Here is a 14,622-nt window from a genome sequence, read left to right on the forward strand (position 1 = left end):
AGCAGGCCTTACCTCTAATTTCTCCTTTGTATAATAATAATGTTGCAGACTTCTTGTAGAAAAGAAACAGTATCAGTGTGAATCTGGAATTTCATATTACACTTCTAGCAGCTTAACTTTCCTCTCCTTAGCTTTTAACCTGCTAGCAGTGCAATACAGTTATACTCCACTTGGACTGACACCACGGTTTGCCACAAGAAGTAATTTCACAGATATCATCCAATTTCAAACATTTGCTTTCCCCCATGCTATGCTTGCTTTTACTGCTGACTCATACAATTAACATCATCATGCAAATGCCATGGAGCTGTTGGCTAAGCTTACCTTTTTCACATCTCTGACTAGCAAATGCAGTGTATTTGGTGGTCCCAATCTCTGAAACAAAAATTATTCACTGACCATTAGAGCTTTATTTCTTAATATTTTTTCACAAACAGAAATGCCATTAATGACCTGTCTCCAGCTGTAAGCAGAACAGCCGGCAACCATGTGCCACCACCACTCTTGCAGGGCTGAAAAGGAGGAGCTGGAATATAGCAACCAATACAATTATGACAAGATCTGTGTAGTCCCCTTCTTCTAATCCTTTATATGGTGGTTAAGGGTCCCAATTTAAGTCACAGGGGCTAGTGGGACTGCCAGAACTTGCACTTGCTGCAGGACTGGAGCACTAGGCTGCTTTTACTTTGTTTCAGTACTGTCCTAGACTACTGCCCCTTCAATTGCAGAAGCAATTCAGAAGAATTCACTGTGGCTTGGGTAGGGGAGAACTTGAACCAAAGAGCACTGCTGTTCTACAGTACTGAGAAAATCCTCTTACTTCACTGAGCCACAAAGAAAAGTAATACTTCAATGTGCTACAGTAAAAGTTGCTGTATAAGCACTTTCTAAATTCAAAATCTTATTTCAATAATAACATTAAAGTATAAACAAAAGTAACTGAGATTAAATGTAAACCTTCAATATTGGCTGGTATTGAAGTTTTACTATCTGATTTAAGTGTTCTTATTTTGCATGTTAAGTACATCATGACATTTACACAATAAGCCATAGGAGCTTCTGAAGGTGGCTGTAGGCTCAGTCGTTAGCAAAGCGCATATGCATTAAGCCATTAAGAGTTACAGCAATGGCTCCCTCTACCACTATCTAACTTTTATGTACTGTCAAGGCTCAGATTCTCAGAAACCAAACCATTTTTGTAGCATACATTGTAAGAAGAAGAAGAAGAAAGAAAAGACATCCCTGTTATATATGATTGCAATGGATACTGCAGGATATGCTTTCTGCAGGATATTCTTTCATTGTTTCTGCTTACTCACAGTATTATAAAGTTCTTCCAGTCGAGGTATGGTAAGAAAGTGCTGCATGTTCACTCCATTCTCAATGAGAAGTTTCACAAAGTCGACTCGATCTAGAACCAGTGCATCCAGCATAGCCTGCTCCAGGGAATTCACCTGGATTGCACAAAAGGGAAACATAAGACAAGGCAAGCGGAGAAGTGGCTGGCCAGCCCTAAGCCTTTCCATTACTTAGGAGATTCCCAAGTTCTCAAACATACAGATTTATCTACAACTGAAAATCAACCCAGGTAATGATGTTTCACCTATGTGCAGATGGTATTGCCTGCTATAGTCTACAGATGGCAGATGAAGTACCGGTAGAGAACATGACTGCAGCTTTTGCTTTCATGTATTTCATTTAGTAATTTACAACTAAACCAGGCACGCCATTCTTCCTTTATTATGAGAAGAAGAAATTTACTTGCTCAGCATGACAGGAGCAGGTTGAAAAATAGAGTACAAATTTGAAAATAAGTTGACATAATTTACCCTGTTAAGCCATGTATGTAACAACTACCCAAACTGCTAAAGGACAAACAGCAACATGTAATGATGGAAGATCGAAACCATCTTCGAAGAAACACCAGGATTAGGTAGTGCTTCCCGTCTCAAAGACTGAAGAGCACCAGAATTTCCTTGCAGAACTTTAGTGCTCAGGCTACGGAAATGTGCAAGTAAATATTTTGTAGAATGGAAATGTCTATTTTCCCCTCTGTTTGTGTTCCCCAGGATGGTTTAGCCACTTTGGCTCTGTTTAAGAAAATAGTTCACTCCTGCTCAAACAATAACATTTGTAAAGTGGAATAAAAATATGAGCCTGAAAAAAAAATAAGTGAATCCTGATTAAAAATAACCATTTAAAATGGAATTATAAAACCGATGACACACTTGTCACATTCCTATCATGATGTCTTTAAAAAATACAAAATGTTGCTCACCAAGAAACATAATCTGAGCACCCAGGAATAACCCAACTCATGTCTTAAATTCATGCCACAGCAGATATAATGCCTTTTGGCCCATTCTGCAGGATTTTTATAAACAAATATTGTTTGGATATTTCAGTTCCTTAAATTGCTTTAAGGCAGGCTAATCTTGCTTTTGTAAACTGATAGAAAGCTATGGAGAGAAAAGTAAAAAATGTTCAAAGAAGTCCTAAACCTATTATAATACAAATATTTCCATCTCACCCAGTTCAGAAGTTCAAGTTTTCTTGGATCTGTCTCTTCTTCTGGTTCTTCTTTTGCTTTTCCTCCCTTTTTCTTCCCTTTTCCTTTTCCTCTGGCTGCTTTAGTCTGAGGTGCTGGAGACTTCTTTTCCTTCTCGGGGGCTGCACCATCAGTAGCTGTAAGGCTTCCTATGGGCTGTATTTAACGATGCCCAAGCATTAGAAATCTAACTGATTGTACAGTCAATCTTTTATTGAATACCATCCTTCTACTGAACTCACTCCCCAGTCACCATTGCTTGCAGCCTACTTAGGATGATCATCTCCATGAGCCTAAATAAATTTCTGTGTACCGAGATTTACAACTGCTTTAAAGCAGTAATTGGCTTCAGTTGCCAACTGGTGCTTCTGAATCCACTCACAATAATATGGAGAATGGAACACTCTTTCCAACTAAATGCTTGGTAATAATAACACTTTGTATTATTTAGGATCATTAAATATTCCGTATAAGCATTTTAATGGACTTTGAATATTGGAAACATATTACTCCAAGTGAAGGAATAAAATAGCATTTGTAGCAGCATTTGTTGACTTTATACAGGTTTCTAGTGGAAATAGGTTCTACATTATATATAGCATGTACATGAATATTATTCTACTGAGTACCATTTCATTTTATAGTTTCAGGAAATTTGAATTAAAAAAGAAAAAAAAATCCTTGTACTTCATTCTTAGGGCCTCTTGCAGCCTGGTTTCCTCATGACACTGGCTCGATGCAGTAAAGCATAACCCATCAACTTAGTGAGCCCAGAGTGGTTTAAATGGGGCATTTAAACTAAGGTAAATGAACAAAAGTACTGCAGTTACTAGATTTCACTGCTGATTTTAACTAGTGCAGCATCAAGCTAATAATTTGAGAGACAAAATCCCATTTCAGTACCTAAAGTTCTATTGTACATTCCTTTCTTAGTTCATTTGACACGGCTCTCCTTGCTGGAGGACTGTTTTCAACAATGGTTTCTTTTGGTATCAGGATTTTCCTTCATTAATCCAAATCAAGATTTTCACAGATGTTAATACAGCTGAAGCACTCAAATCCTTCAAATCTCTGCTGTGAATCTCAGTCTATCTGTGTACCTTAATAGGTAGCTGGGGACAGTGTCAACTGAAAGCACATAGTGTATCAGAAGCCAAAAAAATCTTAGTGGATCACACAACTCACTGGGGGTGAGCAGCACTGCTCTTCTCCAGCAGAATGTGAGGTCAGAGATTGTTTCCAATAAATCCATTTCTTGCTTCCAATTCCCATTAGGATTATTTAAGAGTTTTTTTGCTTGTCATGAAACTGCTTTTTTAAAGCACACAAGAGTTTAAATCATTGCTAACTCTTTGCAAATAGAAATCTGAGTAAATTTCAAAACAAACAGGTTATCGTTAATGAGATACCCTACACAAGGTTGTGACAAAACAAAATTCAATACTGTTTCTGCTGACAAGATAATCCAAGTAGGGAATATTTGACTATTTATTTTAAATTATTTCCAAATAGTATCACTGGGAAATCCGGTCTTACTGGCCAGTGATGTCCGAAGACAAAGATTTGGCTGCGTGCAATATCTACGCGATTCCAGGCCAAAGCTAAGCTTAGCTGATCTGGAGCAGATGCATTGGTACCTAGAGAAAAAAAAAAAAAAACCCACAGGTATTTGGTGTTTTAGGCACGATGAAACAAAATTGGACAATCTTTGCTAATTTACTTCTCCAAAAATTAGAAAACAGCAAGCCTGGATCTATAGTCTATTACTATAATTCTATTACAAAGCAACCAATTCATCATATCAAATTTATCTTCCATTTGACCCTATACTTACAATTTTTGAAAGGATTAACCAGATTCTCTCCCTACTTCTCTAAAAGCTCCCACACTGACTTCGTATTCTACTGCTAAAGGCAGACATTAAACCTTTCTTTCAAAAGATTCCTTAGCTTCTGTGGCTGATCCTGCAGATATGCATACAGTAATTCCTCTACTTACCTTAGCATTAAAAAAAAAAAAAAAAAAAAAAAAAAACAAACCACCAACCACCTGATCCACTGATCCTAAATTTTTCCCGAAAGCCCTACTGGAGGTCTGAAAAAGTGCAAAAACAACCTTGCAGTTACTCTTTTTAATCTTCACACCATTTCCTCTAACTTAATTAATATGTGCCAGAGATACAATAAAATATGTGGAACTACCAAGCTTACAGCTGCTGCAGTATCCCCATCCCAGGGTTTCAGAGGAGGAAAGTCACACAAAAATTTCCATCTAGATTTTACATTTTGATCTATTTTTGGTTTTTTGACTTATCTTTGATCAGACCTTAACCTGACTCTTTAGCCAAGCATTTTCAGATTGTTTAGATATAAAAGAAAAACAAACAAACAAAGACTATAATATTAAGAGGCAACCTAAAGTTCCTTCCCAATAAGACCCACCTTTGAGAAGAGCAGTTAAGATAGACATCTCAATGTCCTGCTGCCCTTCAGATCCCATACGGAATACAGTGATCTAGAGGAAAGCATAAAAACACACAGAATTAAACACAAAAGAGACTAAGAATGGAGATAGAAAAAAAGAGCAGAGTGGTGAAGCTTGATAGGGCTTGAAATTTTTCAAGTTTTATGATCCTCCTAAATTTATCTTTGAAATTTCACAAAAACATCTAACAAAGCATTTAATAATAAAGTTATTCTAAAAAATTCCTGCACTAGTAAAAGTGACAAAGTTGATGAAATTCTTCACCAAATTTTCACATGTGGAGTTAAAGTTGCCAGGCTGATCATTTTCTGACAGTTCTATTACTTTCCAGAAGCAAAAGGAAATACCAGTTTGGAAAAGGAAATGACAGTAACTCGAGGTAACTCTCATAGTATGAATTTTATTGACTATCAACACAAACATTTAAGTTACGTGGTATCTTGCATACTGGCAAGGAAAATACCAGAAACTATTAACAAAGTGATTATCTCTAGTCACATTTGCTTAGTTCATTCCTTTATAAATCGCGATCTTTAAAAACAGAAATGCATGCGAAATTTAGCCATACTTAGCAAACTCCACATTAAAGAGGAATGACTCAGAAGCATATTAACCTAATATTCTATGGTAATTAAATTAATACTGAGTACAGACAAAAAAAAAAATCCTTTATCTTTGGAAATAATTTATTCACAGCAGTAGCTAGAATTAGGTACTGAGAATGGCAATTTTCCCAACAGTTTAAAAAGGATTTTGCATGCAGGCAAAGACAATTGTTTTCCACCATTACAAGCAAAGAAAAGAACTAAAGAAAAAAACATATCCATTTAAAAGAAAGCAGACAAAATGCTCAACAAATGCAAATCATAAGCCTGGCTATTTGGACAGTCTTACCTGGCATCTCGAGCCACTACTGCTTAGACTCTGGTGTCTGCATTTCATTGAGTAAATCATGTGTCCTCACATAGGCATTTTAAATTTGAAATCATTTCACTAAGGTAGCTGTCTTGACTCAATCAATTCCTCTAGGAAGGCTGATTCTCTTACATTCAGCTTACCATAACTTATGACCTCTGATTTGGGCACCATAAAAATGTGAACAGATCAGTAGTATGTTGAAATCAGCTAGACAATCTACAGACTTTAGAGTCATGCAGTACAACTTTATGTAATTATCTTGGCATTCAGATCATACCTTCTGAACATGTGAGAAAAGAAAAAAACTCAGATGTGTGTCTATTTGATTGCACTACTATGCTGCAATACAATAAAACACAGTATTTCTACTGCCCCAAGTGGCATTCGCAGCTGGACTAATCCTTAGAGAATTTAGTTTTGATGTAATTAAGTATATATTGAAAAAGAAAATTGCATCATTTGTCTTTTATAGAACTAAGTAGTATCAAAAGCCAATCAAGGAACAGACATAAAACTTGACTGGCACCTTCTCTTGCAGAAATTCCTCCAAAACAAAAGGGAATTCAGTGTCAGATCTGATGATACTCTGGAAGGAAAAGTATGTGGGAAGAAGGGAGGCACGATTAGGAAGAGGAGATTGCTGTTATACTAAACAGGAAACAGGAAATTATTCTTTAGCATTCAGGTATTTAATTCTCATCTTGAAATGTAGAAATATGTAAGCAAGCACTTCCTGAGCAGCTAAAATAAACATTAGAAAGTAGGAGGCATGAGCCAGACTCAGCATAGTCTCTGGCAAAAAACCAGCTTTTTGGAGAGTGCGGGGAATATGAAACTGGTACAAGCCACCAATACCCTAGTGAAAGGGTGACACAGATTTCCACCCTAGATCATTTCAGTCGTCACAGGACTCTTCCTGAAAGCAATTGACAGATGTTTTGATGATTAATGCTTAGAGCCATGGACCATGTTTGCTCATCTGTCCTTGAAGGGGAGCAGCTTACACACACAAAAAAAACCCCGTTAGCACAAAGCTTCATGTACAGACACAAAGTTTATTTCCATTTTCACCAATCCCACGCTGCCACCTTCAGCTCTACACCCTACTGTTCTAACTGGAGACTGAGTGACGTTTCCATTGAGGTAGCCCTTTATTCCCTACTGATACCAAGTCACTACAAAACCACATAACATGTAAACAGAAGCATGCACATGCAAAATGTTTGGACTATTAATTTTGTCAGCTCTATTTGTTAACTGGGCCAAATTTTAGACTTTGATTCACATCTTAGTTGCACAAAAACTTACTGAAGAATTTATGTCATTTACAAAAGTAGCATATAGTAGCTGCTTCCCTTTTCATATAACAACACACCTGACCTCATGATCAGACTAGTTCACTGAACCAACTCTAAAGTAAAAAAGTAAGAGTAGCAAGAGTTGAGTTGTATTCATTTTTTTGCTCCAAGCCTGAAAATAGAAATGCAGACACTGGCAAACACCATGTGGGGTATTCCCTTGGCAAGTACAAAGCAAATACTCCAGGGAAAAGACTTACTTGCTCTTCCCTCATATTTCTCTGGATACAATAGCAGGTTACGATGAAGTACAGGCTTACCATGTGCCAATGAGCAACTAAACAACTACTTTTGTCAATGAAAAGAACTGAAGAGACTGTACACGCACTGTAGGGAATGTGGCATTCAAATTACTGATTTATTTAAAATTTTAATGAAAAAGTTGCACATTATCTCTTTGGGACAGTAATTTGGAAAGATCAGAGTTTAGGATATGTACTTTCTAAGCTTACTGGAGAAATAAAATGTGGTTTCTGTGTAAAGAAAACATGTTTGGTCTCAAGAGAGCACAAAACATCAATTTCCTGAGAAGTTAAAAAAGATCTGTATTTTCTCAGCTTCAGACGAAAAGTTTTATCTACATTTCAAATAGTTTCCTTACTGCTGCTCATGTTTTAGATATTACCTCATTGATTACAGAATTAGGCAGTCTGAGGAGAAATGAATAGTGGTTGCCTCTTGTTATCACCTGCAGAAATATGCAACTCTTCAGCAAATAAAAATATAAACACCAGCTGTACCAATTCAAGGTGTAATTAAAAATCTCCCCCCCCAAACCAAAATAAATCCATTAGACTATTCATGTGCATATAATACAGCAGCTTGAGATTTGTACTGAAAGGAAGGAACAGAATTTTACAAGGACTCAAAGAAGAGCTCATATTGACCAAAATTCATCAGCAATAGTCAAATGAAAACAATCAAAGATTTATTTTGCCTGTAATGGCCCAAGTACAGCTCCAGTGAATACACTCTCTAAATACTTTTCCAGTGCACTTTGAGATATGGAAGACAGGCAGGAGCATGACTGAGTGGTACAGAACATAAAACAGGGCTGAGAAAAGCCAGTGCAGTGCCAGGCTCTTCAAGAACACTTAACATTTCATTTTCTTTTGAGAGATTTAAACAGTTGATTTTATTGGAATAAAAACAGTATATTAAATGTTAAACAGTAATGACAACAGAAAACAAAAATTGTGCCCATGCAACCTTGATGCCGGAGTTCCTAAGCATTTCTTCAGTTACCTTTCCTCTACCTTTTGCACTTTATCCTGTTCTTAATGTCTTTATTTCGTGATTTTCCGTAACTTCTGCCTTGCATAAGCCCATGGAAAAAGCTACTATCAGCTTACACAGGAAAAGAATTTGAAATTCACTTTAGGGGCTTTCCACAAGAGAAAAAAAAAAAAAAAAAAAAAACACCTAAGTCCAGGCCTATAAATGAATGATTGTGTGCATTTGCTGAGCTATATGAAAAAGGTTACACAGTAACACTAAGAGAATGGCTTTTAAAAGTAGGATATGAAGTTTGGTCAGAGAAGTTATCTGCATTAATCACTTCTAGGACACTTACAAGTTCCTTTTTTTTCATGCACTCCATAAGAATCATGAACAGCTGATGAGCTTGGTTCCTGCTGTAATTGAAGGTTTTCTGAATGGTCACTAGAAGCTGGTCCCTGAGGGATTCACTTATTATCCTAAATGAAAAAGAAGACATAAAAGAAGATATAGATGGGATCAATACATTTTGGAAAGGCCTGCTGCTTAAAAAAATATTTTTTCATGCACCAATTTAGCATCTTCATTTTGAAAATCACTAATTAAAAAACACCCAGAATCTTTGCATCCGGTACCCAACCCACAAAAGTTGACTGACATCTGTTAGTAGGATTTTTTCCCTTTGTTTTTTTAAATTTTGATGAGTGCAATGCATGAAGTTGCACATTGTGCCACCATTCCCTAAGACACAGCTTTGGTGATCATCTCAAAATCTTACCCCCCTTCTTCTGAGTACTTGTGTGCAAACGACAGAATATCAGATGCTCGTCCACTGCCATCACATATGACGACAGGAAGAGGAGGTTCTTCTCGCAGGCACTCCAAGACAATGGAGATCACATTTGGACCCCCTTCCACTATGAGCCCAACTACAGGGACACCTTGTCCCAGCCCTGTAAAGACAAACATAAAAAAACAAACAAAAAAGAATGGAAACAAAAGGAAGTGTCATTGAACCTTAGTTTAAGGAAATGGAGATGCTGTGTATGGACGTAATTTCTGTGTTATAGCATCACTTCAAACCAAAACAGGATGAAAATGGGGAAAAAGTGATGACAATTTCTCAGCCAGCTCAGGAAAGGTGTCTGAACGACGTCTGACAGCCCTTGGACGGAAAACAAAGTAAGAGGTCTCTCTACCCTGGCTTTCACACCTGCTCCATCCTGTTTATTCACTCAACAGTGAACTATTTACACTTTCTTGCAAGATAATATGTTTATATCATAAGCCTGCTAATATAGTTCTACCATAGCTTCATTAGTTTCAGTGTTGCTTAAATAGCTCCCAGCTACTGTCTCTGATATCTCGATTCTTCATTGGTCACCTACGAGAAATCTTCAGTAAGATGACGTACACCTATGCTGTCTCTTGGATTCTGAATTGGCTCTCCTTTTGGTGATGCTGAAAGGCTGGTCGATGGAAGAGACGACAGCTGAGCATCCCTTTGCTGTCCCTGCCTCACGGTGATCTCCAGGCATAGGATGACAAAGGGAAGCCCACAGGTCACATGGTCCCAGGAGCCTCGGTCACAAGATCACTTGGGGAAATGAAGGACAGAACGTTTCCCAAAGGCTGACTATTCCCACTAATAGAAGCACCTGAATCAAGTTTGTAAATGACCAGTGTTTCATAAAGATGACACACTCATCGCACATGGTTGACAGCATGGAAGTATTTCACAGATTCAAACCTCACTCCTCTCTGAAGAACAGGAACACAGTGGACAGCAGAAGCTACCCAACATTCTCCTGTCAATATACCCCAGCCCTGCTGAGGAGGAGCCACAAGCACGGGCTGCTCTCTGGTGCATTAAGACAGCTTCTTAAGCTTCCTGGTAGACAGGACACAGCACTCGAAGGCTTGACAGAATGTTCAGATATCTTCTGGCTGAGCTTTAAAGGCATCTTGAGGCTTTATCTGGCACTCTACTTCATTTTTCTGCTCTACCCTTAAGAGCACTTAAACTCTATTAGAAATTTCTGTACAAGCCAGTGCCACTGGCATTCTGAACATTTGTTCTATTCTTATTTTTACAGCCATATGCAGCTTCTAATCTGTGATATATCAGAAAGGCAGCTCATATAATTGCTGTCTGTTTTCCTACAGCTCTTTGCATAAGTGTGGATTCCAAGCCTGGTGTATTTTTTTGATCATTCTTAAGTGATAAGATTGTTGGATAGTCACAGCTACTAGAATTTCTCATTTAAACTTCTAAAAAAATCCATGTTTTCAAAAAAGCTCTATATAAGAAAAAAAAAGAAAAAAAGAAAAAAAAAGGAAAAAAAAAGAAAAAAAGAAAAAAAAAAGGAAAAAAAAAGAAGAAGAAAAAAAAAGATAGCTCTTTCACACACAGAAAAGACTCTCTAGAGAATCAATAAAACTGCCCTGGAAAGCTGTTTTAGAAAGGTTGTAATGACTGGGAGAAATTGTAAAAGTGCATGAAACAAAATATGAAATGATGTGAAATCATCTTGATAATTGCTCCATTAATCAAATTGATTTGAATTTATCTGGTCTGCAGAAGTTGGAATATATTTAAAATGAAAAAAATGTGTATCAAAGAGAAAAGATTATGTTAGTAGAAGCATTTGGAAATAGCAATAGAGCTACACAGGATTCTAGTAAAGAGGAATTGTACAAAATATTATCTCATTTTGTATGTTTACTGATGCTTATAAATTCTAGCTAAAAGTGGGCAAATTCTTTGCACATCCCCTTCCTTAAACTCTTACTGCTTTGAACCTTCTTCTCCCTATTATTCCTCACTATTACACAGTCACATAGTCCTGATCAAATTCCTGCTAGAAGTACCTGGAAGAAGTCTCTGCTTTCAATACCTCATAGCTTTTTCAAGCCCCTCTTCCTTCCCTTCCTTCAACGTATTATGTTTATAATTCACCCCACTGTACTTACGTGTGTTAATTTTCTGGAGAGAAATGTGTTTTTCCAACTGACGTCGTAATTTGACTTCAGCTCCGTATTTACCTAGTGTACCATTGTCTGCCAGAATGAAGTGTGTGTGGGAACTGTTGAGCACAGAGAGCTTGCTTAGAGGGTTTGACATTGTTTGGTAAACCCGAGTTACCTGTCAAAAGGATAAATACACTAGATTAGACCTGGGAGCAAGTCAGGTGAAAACCTCCACAACTCTCAACAGAAGTATATGCATTACAAATAAAACAACCAGGTTTCTACAACCAAAAATACAAGAGAATCAGAAAAAGAGCTCGCCTTCAGGTTCAAAACTTGAGCTCTTCACAGCAGTGTCTTTTCATTAGAGAATGACAGTCATATTCATACACTCTCCTGCATGTTCCCACACAGCAAGACACTCACAACATTTATAAAACTCAGTACACCACAGTCAAGTTAGGATATAAAGCTTTCGTTTACCACGGAAAAGTCTCTGCTATTCAAACTAACAGAAATCTCAATAGTTCTACTTTCATTTTGGGGCGATAGAGGACATTCTCTTAAATACATCTGAACGATAGTTTTTCCTCAATAAATTGTTCAATTTCAGCTCTTAGACCTGCTTTGAACACTGTGAAAATATTAATTCTACAGCTGAAGTTACTAACTATGCAAGAGTTTCCTTGAAGACTTACATCTTTTCCGATCAAATCTTCCTTGTTCTCTACAATGCCCCATGGTGCAATTCCTATGGCACAAATTCGTCCTCTGGATTTGGAAGAATGGTCTTTCAAGGCATCTCCCACATGCCGAATAACACCTATAGGTACAGTTGGTTTAAATTAATTTTTGACCCTTTTGAAATTTCATTGAACAGCTAATTTTCTTCCTGCCTTCACTGAGCTCTCTGCTTTACTGGGTTGCTATCATTTTACAATGTTGTTACTCAATGCATACAAACATATGCTTACGCATTTTTTAATAACGGCATATAAATCTTATTGCCACTTTACATTCTTGTTCCAAATTCACTGACTTCTTGGAAAGACTTACCCAGTTACAGTGCACTCTGTACCATCCAAAGGTGTTTTATTACTCATAAGATACTGGCTTATGACTCAGTCATGTAGCCTTACATTGTCTGCCAGTGGTCAAGAACAGTGAATGAATGAAAACCACTGTATTCCTAGACAAACTACAAGAGCTGGTTATTACTCACCCGTACTGACACCTCCAGTGAAAATCCAGGCTCCAGTGGTCATGGCAGCCTTGATCAGGCCTTTTCCAAATACTTGCTTTAACTTAGGTTGCAGTTCAAAGTTCTGGAGGCCTCCATGGACAGAGATTAAAAGTTTGGGAAGTTCCAGTTGCCAGTCTTTCACCATCAGGTGCAGCAGAGAATCTGGCTTGGTGTCATATGACACACGGATATACTACAAAAATATATTATCTTTGTAAGTAATTTGTAAGTAATTATTTTGTAAGTAATATTATCACTTCATCTTTTCTATAAATTACCCATTTACTGAACACTGAACGGTCATATTTAACAAACCTTCCATATAAAGGAAGAGCTTCACAATTTTAATGTGCCTTTACTGCTTACAGTTAGAAGAAACAAACAGAAACCTTTTACTTTGCTACTGAGAAACTGTCACTCACTTTATGGATAAGTAGCTGTGTTTTAAAAACACTACTTGCCTCCCCCCACCTTCAAAACAGACTGTGAACTGAAGCACTTATTACATATCCACACTGCTAGGAACTACTTATTTAAAAGTACATGAATGGTGTTCTGTATGGTTCCTAAAACCTTGATTTGGCTGCCAAAGGGATATAATAATCTAATTGCTGTTCATGTTCATTTTTTCTGCCTCTGAAACAATGATTTTCATTCTTCCTAGTTTATCAAGTCTTCTGTTCAAGCACTGGGCTCTGTAAGAGATATGTCTATTTTTATTTCAGTGACCACTAGTAAAAAAAAAAAAAAAAAAAGGCAGCAAATTAAAACATCCCCACCCACATAAAACCCACCACCCTTCCCATAAACTTCTAACAAGTGTTTGCAAGAATTAGTGGCAAAGGAACAAAGCCAGCTCTGCATCCCTTCAGAGGGAGGCAGACGAAAAAGGGTGGTTTACAGACACTAGCTCAAACCAACCTCTGCTCTCCCAGGACGTTAAGTACCTCCTAAACTGGTATTATTCTTCTCTTCCTCTGAGTAATCTTGTCCACACCTTCATAGGGTGGTAAATAGACCCACTTTCAATGCACTATGCACTAAGCAAGGTGGAATCTTGACACATATCTGCTAAGCTAACATACCAGATTAATGTGTTACCGTAGTCTATACTCCTTACCATGGCCTTATTTGAATGCCCCCCTCCTTGGAATTCAAGGTTTCCATAGGCATCCGTTGGGTATGTTTGTGTGTGCTTACTGACAGACCATTTTTCTGTCTGAGCTTCCATTTGCTTTGTTTCTTCACCATTTTTGTTAGTTACACTTGGAGGAGGTGGGATATGTTGGTTAATAAGCTGGCCACAACAGCACCTGAAAGTTAAAAGGTGAAGTGACTGTGCATACAGTATGTTCAATAACTAACAGTGATAAAAAAGCCATAAATCGGAAATCTATATTCAGATTTTCAACAGTATATGCATTGTCCCACATGAATCACAGAAACACTTCTCCTAGGTCCCATCTTTGGGTTGTCCACACATAGGCCAGAATCACCATGATGTTTCTTATCAACTGAGGAGCAAAAATTTCAATCCATTTCTATAATAATCTGGAGAGCATTTCTAGACTGAATAACAGGGAAAGGATGAGCAAGGTAGAGGAGGAGCAATAAGCATCATTTCTTACTCAGAGATGACAACTAACGTATGACAAATTTATGTTATCCAAGCAAGCGAGACCACGATTTAGCTAGCCTATACGGCAGAATAACATTAATAACTGGACACAGAATTTCAGTCCTCCTGCCTGGTGTGGTTACTGGCAATGTCACGCATGCCAAAGGTTGAGGAATGGTACCATTTGTTTCATATATTGCCTCCTTGTTTTCGGAATTCACTATGAATGCAAATTGTGATTTGCAAAGCTGGGAACTAACAATTC

General features: G+C 37.5%; 1 protein-coding gene across 1 annotated transcript in view; it reads right to left on the bottom strand.

The window, feature by feature from the left end:
- The window catches only part of TRPM1 (transient receptor potential cation channel subfamily M member 1), a 74,940-nt gene that overhangs the window by 21,466 nt on the left and 38,852 nt on the right, over nucleotides 1–14,622 (bottom strand). The window contains exons 3-13 of the mRNA XM_088520624.1: nucleotides 13,860–14,052; nucleotides 12,719–12,932; nucleotides 12,195–12,319; nucleotides 11,500–11,671; nucleotides 9,305–9,479; nucleotides 8,882–9,005; nucleotides 4,990–5,062; nucleotides 4,085–4,185; nucleotides 2,531–2,704; nucleotides 1,320–1,454; nucleotides 325–375 (exon numbers count right to left, since the gene is read on the bottom strand). Coding sequence (XP_088376750.1) covers nucleotides 325–375; nucleotides 1,320–1,454; nucleotides 2,531–2,704; nucleotides 4,085–4,185; nucleotides 4,990–5,062; nucleotides 8,882–9,005; nucleotides 9,305–9,479; nucleotides 11,500–11,671; nucleotides 12,195–12,319; nucleotides 12,719–12,932; nucleotides 13,860–14,052 — 1,537 coding nt within the window. The remainder of the gene's footprint in view (nucleotides 1–324; nucleotides 376–1,319; nucleotides 1,455–2,530; nucleotides 2,705–4,084; nucleotides 4,186–4,989; nucleotides 5,063–8,881; nucleotides 9,006–9,304; nucleotides 9,480–11,499; nucleotides 11,672–12,194; nucleotides 12,320–12,718; nucleotides 12,933–13,859; nucleotides 14,053–14,622) is intronic.

This window comes from Tinamus guttatus, unplaced genomic scaffold, assembly GCF_059628265.1.
Source record: "Tinamus guttatus ecotype Peru unplaced genomic scaffold, ASM5962826v1 Tinamus_guttatus_pri_ptg000004l, whole genome shotgun sequence".
Taxonomy (NCBI): Eukaryota; Metazoa; Chordata; class Aves; order Tinamiformes; family Tinamidae; genus Tinamus; species Tinamus guttatus.